The sequence below is a fragment of the Talpa europaea genome (assembly GCF_964194135.1).
Source record: "Talpa europaea genome assembly, chromosome: 12".
In the NCBI taxonomy this organism is placed as follows: domain Eukaryota; kingdom Metazoa; phylum Chordata; class Mammalia; order Eulipotyphla; family Talpidae; genus Talpa; species Talpa europaea.
In genome coordinates this window covers 71,218,453-71,230,569 of record NC_140079.1, presented here as the reverse complement: position 1 = coordinate 71,230,569, position 12,117 = coordinate 71,218,453, and the positions used below count along the sequence as shown (strand labels likewise).

The 12,117-nt window shown below is 55.3% G+C and overlaps 2 protein-coding genes across 2 annotated transcripts in view; both read left to right on the top strand.

Annotated features, from left to right (window-relative positions):
- Nucleotides 1-3,923: 3,923 nt before the first annotated feature.
- On the top strand, nucleotides 3,924-4,838 carry ACKR1 (atypical chemokine receptor 1 (Duffy blood group); the record flags this gene model as incomplete). The annotated part of the gene is made up of 1 exon (XM_084250116.1): nucleotides 3,924-4,838. One exon carries the CDS (start codon nucleotides 3,924-3,926, stop codon nucleotides 4,836-4,838), a length of 915 nt encoding a protein of 304 aa, XP_084106242.1.
- A 478-nt stretch (nucleotides 4,839-5,316) lies between these two features.
- The window catches only part of LOC311181673 (mucosal pentraxin-like), a gene marked incomplete at both ends in the record, with an annotated part of 39,492 nt that continues 32,691 nt past the window's right edge, over nucleotides 5,317-12,117 (top strand). The window contains one exon of the mRNA XM_084250115.1: nucleotides 5,317-5,452. Coding sequence (XP_084106241.1) covers nucleotides 5,317-5,452 — 136 coding nt within the window. The remainder of the gene's footprint in view (nucleotides 5,453-12,117) is intronic.

Genomic DNA, 12,117 nt, shown 5'->3' with positions numbered 1-12,117 from the left:
GTTATTATTATTTTTGTAACAATCCCAAATCAACTCTGTCTCCAGGCTGGAGGGGCAGGGGCCCTGAGTAAGGAAAGCAGAAACCTGGAGTGTGAGGCGAAGAGGTGAGGGTCCCGGCAGGGCAGGCGCGGGTGGCCTGGCAGGGGTCTCACCGGCACCCTGTCCCCCACGACAGAGCGCCTCCCCCACGTCCCAGGAGCGGGACAGTTGCCACAGGAGCCAGAGGTGGGGCTTCCTCTTCGTCACACCTCTTTAGCCGGGGACAGGGGGGTGCCGTCCTCACACCCCTCTTCCACCACCGTGGGCGAGGGGTGGGCAGGCTCCCCCGGAGTGACCACAGAGGGCACGCAGCCACGCAGGGGCCCAGGCTGCAGCACCGGAAGGACGCCGGGTCTGCAGGACGGGTGGATTTGGACAGGAGGGTGGCGGAGATGCCCCCATCTACCCCTTGCTGCCAGGGAACGAGCCCAGGCCCCGTTCACAGAACCGCCCTTGGAAGAGAGCAGGGCAAGGCCGCCCTCCTCGCTCCGGCAGCTCTGGGAGAGGCGCTGCTGCTGGGGGTCGGGACTCTGTCCTCTTCGCCAAGGGCCCTACCCCATCCGGGCCCTGGACGTTTGCACGGTCCCCCTTCTCTCACAGCTCCTCTCCCCCACCTCGGGCCGCGCCCCTCCTGTGTCCCCCAGGTGCCCCCTCAGCAGCAGCCAGGCAGATATAACAACAAAAATACTAAAGGCGCTTCACTGCTCTGAGCTGTTTCCTGCCCCAACTAAGGGATAATGTGAACTCTGTGAGTGTCAGTGAGTGTGCACGTGTGTGGGTGTCAGTGCCTATGTGGAGGTGTGTGTACGTGAATGTGTGTTCTTGTGGGTGCGAGGGAGAGACAGAGGGTCCTAGACTGGTGGGCGGGCCGTGGGGCACGACAAGGAGGCTTGGGGGCATGGAGGGTCCCTGTCGGGCTCTGTGCCTCCCCGGGACATGGCTCCACCCTGACATCACCCTGCCAGCCCAGTGCCCATCTGTCGTGGAGGAGACAGCCCGGCACATGTGTTTGCTCCGTTGTCCAGCCCATCTCTCCCTAAAACAGAGCACTCTGCCCCGCCTCGATTTCCCTTCTGGGAGCCATGGAGTCAGTGCCACAGCCTTTGCTATGCACCCCTCAGGCCTCTCCCTGGCACTGACCCTGGAATGACACCTCTTTTTCCCATAGTCTGAGCCTGGTGTGTCAAGGGCCGGAATGAACTCCCACCCCAGTGTCCCCCCATCTCCGCCCTGCTTTCGGTTTTGTCTTCCTTGGTGGGAGCTGGTTGGCATGGAGATGAGGTAGCCCTCTTCCCCCCTCACACCCCTCCCCACCCCATCCTGCCGGGCCCCCCTCATTCTCTGCCCCCCCGCCTTTCCCCCGCACACCCTCCTGCTCTGACAACTCAGGGGGTGCAGATGGGGAGCTGCCTCCCTTGGCAGCTCTGCTCACCTTCAGTTCAGGTACTGCCCTGTGACTCTTCCAGCCGCTGGTTAGGCCCCAGGCATCCAGGCACCCCCACCTGAGCCAGGGCCCCTCCTCTTACAGCAGCAGGGAACCTCAGGCCCTGGGCCTGTAGGGCTCCCCCACTCCCAGCACACGCTTTCGGGAAATGACTTTTCCTCTTTGAGCTGAACCACTCTGTCCACATTACACAGAAGCCATATTTGTACGGGGGCGGGGGGGAGGGCCTGTGCTGTGCGTGTCTGTCTGTGGGGGGGCGGGAGCAGGGACTGGGTCGTGTATCTTTATAATCTTTCTAACTCCTGTGCTAATCTCAGAGGGGCCACCCTCAATATATCTGATTACCCGTGTTGTTGGGTTGCCTCCTTCTTGCTACTCTTGCTCCTGTGAGGGTGTGTGTATGTGTACCCCCTCACCTGGCACCTCCCAAAGAGGGGGGTCTGTGTCCTGCCAAGTTACACCCCAAGGTCATCTCTGTGTGCAAGCAATATAACTCTCCGGAGAGGGAAGTGCATTCACCCCTTTGGCTGGGTCCTCGCTTCTAATGTGTTTGGGGGTGTCTGACAGTCACCCCCACTGCCATCTGCCAAGCTGGGCTAGGGAAGGTGGAAATAGAGGTGGGCACTTCAGCACCATCCCAGACAGCACCAACAGCCCCCCAAACTCACTTTCCAATCCCTGGTGTGGAACTGGAAGCAGAGCCAGTGTCCCGGGAGGGGCCATCTGTCCGGTGCCCCTGCCCCCCTCCCTCCACAACCCCCTGTGGATGGAGAGCAGCTGTTGGACAATTGGAATTAGAACACCCCCTGCTTTCCTGGACAGATGAAGGCACTGTCTTATCCAGCAACCCTAGCTCTGTGACTCACCCCTTCCAAAGACTGGGCTGTTTTCCCAAGCAAGGACATAAGATTGGGGGGACAAGGGAGCAGGCGAAACAGCAGAGGTCATGGAGAGTAGAGGCTGGGGCTGGGGAGGGGCAGAGATTGGCTTAAGGAGTCCACCTGCAGGGCGGACACGCTTAGTCTCTGCAACCCCCTCCCCATTAGAAACTTATGTCTTGCCAAGAGACCAGGCCAACTTAGCAATTTCCTAGAGCCTTGCACACCCAGCAGAAATATGGCTTGTGGTTACCCCACAGCCCCACAGTCCCCAGAGCCTGCAGAAATTCGTCAGATATGTCCTTTTGGATGGAAGAGGCGTCCACCATGCTCACAGGTGGCTCGGCCAGTGTCCAGCCACCCAGGGCAGCTTCATGTTGCAGCCCGCCCCCGCGCCTCCCACACACCCCATGGACATCTAGACCTAAAATGCATCACACACACCCAGACACCCGCTTGTCCTGGCACTCAGAGGTGCTCGAGGTGACAGCACATCCACACCCCAATGCAAACAAGCACACGCTTACCCCATCTGACACCAGGAGCCCTGCCACAAGACCCGCGGGGTGTCAGCAGCCACGTGTCCAACTCAGAGCAACACCCAGTCCCCCTCCCATACAATGGTTTCCATCAGCCCCCCTCCCAGCCAACAGACACCACCCCCACTCCCTCCACACACCACGGCCTTTGAACTCTTCCTGTGGCTGGAGTTCAGGAGATGGGAGGGTCCTGTGCTGCCCCCCTGGACTTCCCAGCATGTCTTATCTCTGTCTCACTCTCGCCCCCGGCCCCCTTCCTTCCTTGTACTTGAAGGAGCACGTTTTGGTGGAAAGCCCCTGGCTTCTCAGCCTCCCTTTCCACCTTCGGGAAAACAACCACTTTCGGGGCCCACCTTTTCCCTTTTCCGGGCCGTTCCCTTAGGTCCCACCAGCAGGATCCAACCTCAAAACAGGAAACCAGGCAGTGCCCCATTTGGCTGAGGCTTGGGCAGGAGAGGGTGTGGGGTAAAGGCTTCCTGGATGCCCCACCCGCCCCAGTCCTGCCCACCCCGAAGCCTCATTAGGCCCCGCACTTATCTCAGCGCCACAGCCAAGGACAGGCGCCCGGTCCTCCCTCTGCCAGCCTGAGCCAGGAGCCATGGGGAACTGTCAGCCCCGGGTGAGTGCAGGCCCGCAACCCGGCCCTCGGGCAGCCTGGAAGCCTCCCGCCTCCTCTCCTCTGCTCTCTTCTTTCTCTTTCTTATTTTAAGAATGTCTTCCCTTCTCTCTTCTCTCTCCCAGGCCCCCATTCTTTCCTCTTCATGCGCTCTCAGTCCTGTCCATCCGTGCTCTTTCCTCTGTCCTGCTCACACCTGTCCCGCGCTTGCCATGACCCAGCTCCCGCTCCTCACACTTTGACTTGGGGGCTCCGATGCACCCCCCACCCCCCCAACACCCCCTCCCGCCAGCTCCCTGGTGGCTGTGCTCTGATGGCGCCTTGGGCATGCCCTGCAGGTGGACTCCTCTGCCTTCGTGGATAGGAACTTCAGTCAGGAGACCCTTGGAGATGACATTTGGGAGGACATGAACATCTCCTATGACAAGACTGACTATGATGACCTTGGGCTGGAATCATCTGCCCCCTGCCACTCCTGTAACCTGCTGGACGAGTCCTCGCTGCCCTTCTTCCTCCTGGCCAGCATCCTGGGCATCCTGGCCAGTGGGGCCGTCCTCTTCGCGTTGCTCAGGCCGCTCTTCCATTGGCAGCACTGCGCTGACCGGCCAGTCCTGGCACAGCTGGCTGTGGGCAGTGCCCTTTTCAGCATCGTGCTGCCCATCCTGGCCCCAGGGCTGGGTGGTGCTGACAGCGGCCCCCTGTGCCACCTGGCCCATCTGGTCTGGTATGGTTCTGCCTTTGCCCAGGCTCTGCTGATCGGGTGCAGGGCCTGCCTGGGCCCCACATTGGGTGCGGGCCGAGTCCCAGGTCTCACTCTGATGCTCACAGTGGGACTTTGGGGAGCGGCTATCCTCTTGGCGCTGCCAATCTCCCTGGTCAGTGGCAGTTCCCAGGGACTCTGCACCCTCAGCAGGGGGTGGGGGACTTTGCAGGCCATACACCTTGCAGCCTGTTTTGCCATCTTCATCTTGTTGCCGCTGGGGTTGTTGGGAGCCAAGGGGTTGAAGAAGGCCTTGAACCGGGGGCCATGTCCCTGGGTTGATGTCCTATGGGCCTGGTTCATTTTCTGGTGGCCTCATGGGGTGGTTCTGGTGTTGGACTCCCTAGTGAGGTCCCGGGCCTTCTTGTTGTCTTCATGTCTGGCCCAGCAGGCCCTGGACCTGCTGCTGCACCTGGCAGAAGCCGTGGCCATCCTGCACTGTGTGGCCACCCCCCTGCTCCTGGCCCTGTCCTGCCACCAGGCCGCTAGCTCTGTGCTGCCCTCCCTCCCTCTCCCAGTGGGACAGTCTTCTCATCAGAACACCCTTGGAGGCAAATCCTAGCCCCTTTCCCACCTGCAAAGCTGTATTAAAGTCTATGCTGCTTTTATGAAGTGGGTGGTTTCTTATTTCATCTGGGAATGAGAGGAGAGGAAGGGGAAGGGAGAGGGAGACATTTCATGCCAGACGCTCCTGTTTTCCTAGCTGATCTGGGGAGGGCAAAGGATGCCCCAATATCCCCAGGGTACACAGAGGTTACCCTGGGAGTGGGATTTTTGTTGTCTCCAGGAAAGAGGGATCAGACTATAAGGAGAGGAGTTAAGCCTAAAAATCTGGAGGAAATGGCTGCCCAGGTAAAGGAAAAAGGAAGTTGCTGCTGAGAACAAATGAAATAGGAAAAGAACCAGGAGAGAGAAGCAGAGGGTGGGAGAGGAGCCGGAGCATGACCTTCCTACCTGGCCTGACCCACTTCCCTCCGGCTCTGGGTCCCTGACACCTGTTGGCTTAGTTTAGAGCCAAGAGTAGTGAGAGAGACGGGGACATGCACGCTGGTGGAGCTTTCTGTATCCAGGGAATTCTAAAAACTACCTCCTCGGAGTCATCGCTCTCACACCCAGGGCTCGGCATGCCCCTCGCCCCGGTGTGCGTGCCTCCATCTGCTGGGACCCACGTGCACAGTACATGCTGCTTCCCTGGAGGCTCAGCTGCTCACCTGTGTGCCCTCTGATCTCTCAGGCCCCTACCCCGCCCCATCTGCTCTCTGTCCTTATTCTGAGATATGGAAGCAGGATTTATGACTCACTCCATCCCCAAATGAGTTTTGGTTTCTATACCTAGTCTTTTCTGTGTAGGATGTTTAGAGGGAACTAAAATCAAGAAGTTTTGAGGCATGAAATACTTAAAGGGGAGGAGTCTGATTCATCTGGGGGAGAATCCCCCAGATTTCCCCAGCTCTGGAAACAAACCCCTTTCTCTCCTGCCCCCACACATCTTTCCCTCTGCCATCCACACCGTGCCCTATCCGGGCACCCCTTTCCAAAATATCCCCCAATGTTTTAGCTGTGTCATCAGGACACTGGCGGGTTTCTCTCAGCCCCCATGTGCCAATATTGGGGGATGATTGGAAAGACAAGGAATAAGCCCCTCTTTCTAGAGGAAACAACTTCTGTTGCCACCAACAAAGTCACCCTCAATCCAGGATGCTATGTACACGGAAAGAGTTCCTCCCTCCAACCCAATTAACAGCTGGGGAAGCTGGAGAGGTACCTTACATCTGTCTGAATCCAGATAGAGTCTTTCCATTTTTCAAAGATGTGCTAAACCTGGCTTCTCCCCTATACCGTTTCTGATCGACTCTTTGGGCTTGGAGACAAATAGGAGCCGGCGGGACAGGAGCAGAGAGATGACTTAGAGGATCCCGGTCAGGAGCTGCTTGCAAAAGGCTGGGGGATTTTCCAGGTGGGTGCGGTGACAAAGCTTCCGAGTCCCCGCCTCCCGTCTCTTGGCAACTGCCAGGTTAGCTGCTGATTGGTGCCTCCTAAATTCAAAGGCGGGACTCAGGGACGACTTTCGCTGCGGGAGACGTTCCGAGACCGAAAGGCAGGGGAGAAAAAGCAAAAGGAGATGAATGGAGTGAGGGTCGCAACCACACTTCACGAATGTCCCCCCTTTCTCTTGCTGCGCCTCCGCCCGGGCTCGCAGCTCACCCGGCCTCTGGTTCCCTGATGAGGCTGGATTCCAGGCTGACCGAGTTGAGGGGAGCATGAGGGACTTTCCCTTCCCGGATCGTCCAGGGTCAGCAGGTGGCAGAAAGGCTTCATTTCAGACTGGGGGGCTTGGCTTATCTGCTCCCGGCCGCGCCTCCAGATGGAAATGCACTCCTCTGGGGACAGTTAGACCCCAGGGCTCTGAGCTCTCACATCTCTCCCAGGGACCGCAGAGGCAGCCGCCTGCAGCTGATAAGAGGTCAGAGGGAGCCGCCTCCCCAACTCCCCTGTTGGCTCCGCAGCCCCTCGGTGGCCTTTCTCAGTCCTTATCTGGGCTGTCTTTGGATCTCTTCTCTGAGTCTAACCCTGACCTCGGTCACACCTTTAAGGCTTTCCTTGGTTGTCTTACTCCCTGTTTAACCCACGGAGCAGCACCAGCCACTCCCAAATTGGTCTGAATCTGGCGTCTTTTCTGCAGCCCTTCAGGAATACAAATCCGGTTTCCTTAGTGCCCTTAAGAATTTAATCTTAAGGTTGGCAGGGACTTAGCTGTGCATGAGTTATTGGGCCTCCAGGCTAAAGAAAAAGTCCTCTCTCGAAAAAATGAGAGCAAGGAGGCCAGGGGGCGGGAGCAACAGCCCTTGGGGAGGCGAGTCCGGTCTCCAAGGAGAGAGACACATGCAGGGGGGATGAGAGAGGATCCTGGCTACCCCCCAGCCCATGTATTTCAGGGGCCCATTCACTTCAGGCTGGCCCTTGAGAGGATTTCAGAAACGCATAGCTGGCTCTCATGCCCTCTCCCCCAGCTCCGCTGCTGTATGGCCAGCTCATCATTGCCTCCCTCCAGAAGTGCTCTCAGAGGAATTCTGATTGAGAACTTCACTGGGATTTCAAACCCAATTCATCGCCAGCTCTAATTGCCAGGGATTTGCATGAAAACCGTCGTATGCTATCTAATTATTCTGACAACCGCAGACCGCCGTCTGGGCACAAGGAGAATCGCGGCTTTAATTAACAATAATGCACCTTGCAGATGAATGTGACTGTTTAGGTTAATTAACAAGTCCAAGTCCTTCCAAATCATCTCTACACATCTAGGTGATTTGGGTGGGAGGGGATAGAGTAGCCACAAGGGGGAGGTTCAGAAATCGACTTTCATCTTCTTAGAACTGTTTGGTAGGTCAAGGCAATCCACAGACAGACCGGCCTTTGGTTGTTTGGTTTAAGGAACTTTTGGGACGTTGCTTTTGGGGTGTTTCAGGACTCTGTATCACTCTTAGAGCCAGGAAACCCTCTGACACATGCGTGTGCATGAGAGGGGGAGTCCTGTCACTCTCCAGCATCTCTCCTTCATGGCCCAGGTATTTATGGGCTTGGTTTCCAGCAGGACACCCCGACTTTCCATCACTGGTATTTCTCCCATCAGTTTTTGGATGTCTCTGCCACAATGTAAGGGCACTCAAAGTTGCCTGCACCCTAAGGTTTAGCAGATAATGTCTTAGATTCCAGCCTCACCCTCTTGAGGGGCCAGTTTGTATTTTTTCTGAAGTAGCTCTCTCATATAGCTCCCTCCAAAGCAGGATGATTAAACTTTGGGAGATGAGGACTAGGGTCTTCCGGAAAATCTGATGAACTTCATGAGCAATACAGCACCACACCCTGACTGTGGCATGCGGTTCCACCCCTCTGCACTTAGCACTGAAGACAATGCATCCACACTCCTGCAGGGCTTGGGCAACTTGGCCCTGGCTTTGTCTCCCACAGGTACTAAGCTTGAGTCCTGGTGGCCGAAAGCGGTTCCTGTTCCTTGAGTGGAGTATTTCAGTCCAGGCTTCTATTTCGGGGCTGAAGACCTTAGACAACTGCAAAACCCCTGTCCCGAGAGTCCCTGTTCCACTGTCACACATACAGATGTAGAGAAGGAGTAGGAGCCAGCCGTTGTTCTTACACACTCTTCTGAGGTGGGCGGGGTAGATTCTGGAAGCCAGAACCATGAAGGCCAGTGTCCCAGAGGAGCAGGCCAAGTGTGGAGCACTGTAGCAAGAAACTGCACACATTTGCTGGCCCTTTTCTACAACCCGAGCAGAGGGGAGGCACTGAGCCTTACTCCTCCCAACATGATGCAATCTTTCCCTCAACCTGTACCAGGCCTCCCTCTTCAGTTGCCTAGTGGTCAACAGCATGGGATCCATGGAAAGCTCTGGAAGCATAAATGGAGCAAGCTGGAGGGAAGGCACTGAGGCAGAACTTAAATAAAACTTAATAGAGATTGATACCAAGCCAGTGTTTTAAAAAGTGATTGCAAAATACAGAATGGAAGAGACTTGGCTCAACAGAGGTTGAGCCACAGGCTATGATGATTCAACAGGGTATGTGGTGGCCAAAAAGCTAATGCAGCCTCACGTTGCCTGCAGACAGTGGACAGGGCAGGGGAGAAGCTCTCTCTCCTGCCGCCAGCAGGCCAGCGTGGGAATAGCAGGCTCAGCCCTGGGCACCCCAAGCAGAAAGGGCCAAAGTGAGGGTCATGGAGACATCCCTCTCTTTTGGAATGGGGACAGGGGAGAGGCAGTGGGTGGGTGGGAGACACTGGCCATGGAGAAGTGTAAAAGGTGTCCATCTCTCTTTATCTAACTGGACACTTGCCCCGTGAAAGGGCTGTCACACATATGTGGCTGTGAGCAAAGTGGGGGAGGGAGCCATGGACTGTCGTGGAGGATGATGGAGACTTTGGTGGTGGGGATGGTAACATGTATCTGAAGGAGTGTGAACCTATATTTCTAATTCGTATACATAGACATTCGAAACCAATGTTACTGCAATAAAAAAAAATACAAAACTGAAAAAAAAGCACTAGAAACACTAGACAGGAAGAAATAACAGAGCTTGATTTTGCTGACATTTAGGAAGGGCTTACAGCTATTGGATGGCAGATCACAGGATGGGCTGTGGCGTTGTCGTTCATTTCAATTACACACATGAGCACAGGTGCACGTGCCTGCACACACATGCACCGCCATGCACTGCACACGGCACTGTGTCCTTGTTTTAAATAATGAGCTTGGCAGTTAAGGGCCTTGCCTGTGGAGTTTAGAGACAAATATGAGAGGCAGAGATTAGACACAGAAACATATGACGAGTTACAAATCTGCTGTAAGAGAGCTTAAGAGGGCAGAAGCATCTGAGTCGAGTTTATGGTCACAGGAAGGACTCAGGCCAGAGTGGACAGAAGGAAATCATTGCCCTGTAGGAGAGGCTGTCCTTAGCACTGGTGGCGCCAGAACCACTCCTGCGGATTTCACCCAAACTGGCAGCACATCAGATTTGTCCAGGGAGAGAGTTCCAATAGTCCTTGACTCAATTCAAGATATTGAGAATCAGAATTTGGGGGGACCAGAAGTCTCTTGAAAGACTGTGACAATTTGTAAGGCAAAAAGAGTGAGAATAAAATTGCAAACTCTTTGATTCTGGTGTCTGGGTCTCACTTGGGATGACTTTAATCTCTTTGCTTGGATCCTGGAATTAAATTGCTCTGGTTTGGGGCTGGATGCTTTGGTATCTTGGGATTTGGTTTGTAGAGCAACTAAGAGCCAAAGTGCACCTGACCTGAATTTTTGCAGGAGACAGTGTCGAGCTGGTTACCCACCCTGCAGAGAGGTGTTGCTGGAGCCTGGGGTCCCTCTAGCGGTCAGAAGCTGCCACTGCCACTCCTCTCTCCAGACCCGCGTTTGGCCAGAGTGGCTTGCAACCTCAGAGCGCGGGGAGCCCATGAAAAGCGGCAAAGAAGGCTAAAAACACACTGCAGGGAACTCTTCGCTTGAGTCATCACTAAGAACGAGTCCGTAGAGCTAGGGAACTGTTCTCCAAAGCCTTCCCCCATTGCCGTGGCTCAGATGGTTTTGATGAAGATAATTTAGAACCAGTGTAGACAGCCCCCTAGGCACCCATCATCCACAAGGGGTTCAAGGGATCTTTTCCAACTGCCTGGAAAAACACAGGATGTTTGTGGGCTGGTGTTGGGTGAGTCTAGGTTTAGTTGAGAGAGTAGCTATGGCCTCTGAGTCCTCCACTTACCTACCACTTTCCGAGTTTCCATTTTCTCATCTAAGAAAATGCAGGTAATGGCATCTGCTGACCAGGCTCACAGCTCCATAGAAAGACTAAAGGGTGGAAGCTGTGCAAACAGGTATAGCCAGGAGGAAGCACTGCACTTAGTGGTGAGAAGAAGGTACCCCAACAACAGCGCACCAGGAGGGACTGGCTGCTGGGAGGCCCACCCTGCCCCCACCTCTGTCCCCACCCCTGCCCCCATTTCTATCTTCATCCTTGGCCTCCAATGTCTAGCCCCACCTCTGTCTCCCACCTCTGCCCTCACCCCTTATACCCCCAAACTGCCCTACCTCATCCCCTCACCTCTGTTCCTGCCCATCTCCCCATTTTTGCTCCCCCCACTTCTACCACCCATGTGTGACTCCTATCCCTGCCCCCCAACATCATCTCCTCAAGACCTGTCCACTGTCTCACTTAGCCCTGAACCAAAGTGCCAAGAGCATCTGCTGAGACAATTCAATAGAAAACTCTGAGGTAGGAGAGGTGAGCTGGTGGGGTGATGTGATGATAGGGGGGTGAAGTGGTAGAGGGACTGTTGGTGAAGTGGGAGTGATGGTTTTCCTGCCTTTCAGTATTATTTGGAACAGCCCATTAAATGTCCTTTAGTGATCAAGAAGCAATGCTACCTGGGCAAAGTCTTTCATTACACTCTGCGGTGACCAGGGACCCCAAAGTGACTGCATCCAGCCCTTACAAGTCCCTCCTGGGCTCTGCCCTGGAATATATGTCGTGGAGTCTCCCTGTATACATGGTAGAGCAGTGGGGAGAATCAGCTTTTCAGCTTTTGCAAGCTTCCCCCAAACTCTTTGGAAAAAGATGAGAGCCACATACTCCACACCCATGCCTTTCAAAGTGTGGGCTGTGGATCCCAATATTGGCAAGACAGGAGCCTGCAGGGAATGCAGATTCTCCACCAGGCCCCCTGTTGATTAGAATAAGAACACAGGGGTTGTCTGCCCACTGAGGTTTGAGAACACCGCAGACTTTTGGATGTTCTATCGGCTCCGTGTCCACTCAGGGTCCTCTGTCATCCCCACCTCCAGCGAGGCCAGGCCCTGTCTCCCTGAAACGGTCCCTTCTCCTGTCCCCTCATTTCCAGACCCGCATATCCAGATCCTGTGCTCTGCAGGCAGAGGTGTGCACAGCCAGTTGTGACCTCCCTTTCAGAACCTGTGTCTAGGCCCCATGAGCTGTAGACAAAGGCCACGTCTCCCCATTCCACTGGCCAAGCTTTGTCTGCATTGCTGACCCCAGCGGCTGTCTGGGGTCAGCAGGAACTGATATGCCATGTGATCTGAGTGGAAGCTGGTGGGGGGACTCATGTCCACCCCTTTGCCCATGTGCATCCCTGAGGCCTGAAACACCTCAGGGCTCTCTCTCAGAACATGGAATTCCTCTCGGGGATGACAAATCAAGCAGCAGACACTAAGAGCACTATAAGAAATGTTGCCACAGGGAGGAAACAGGAGAAAATCAAGTAGCTGATGGGGAATGAGTAGCAAAATAAGAGGGATCCCAAGGTTAATGGC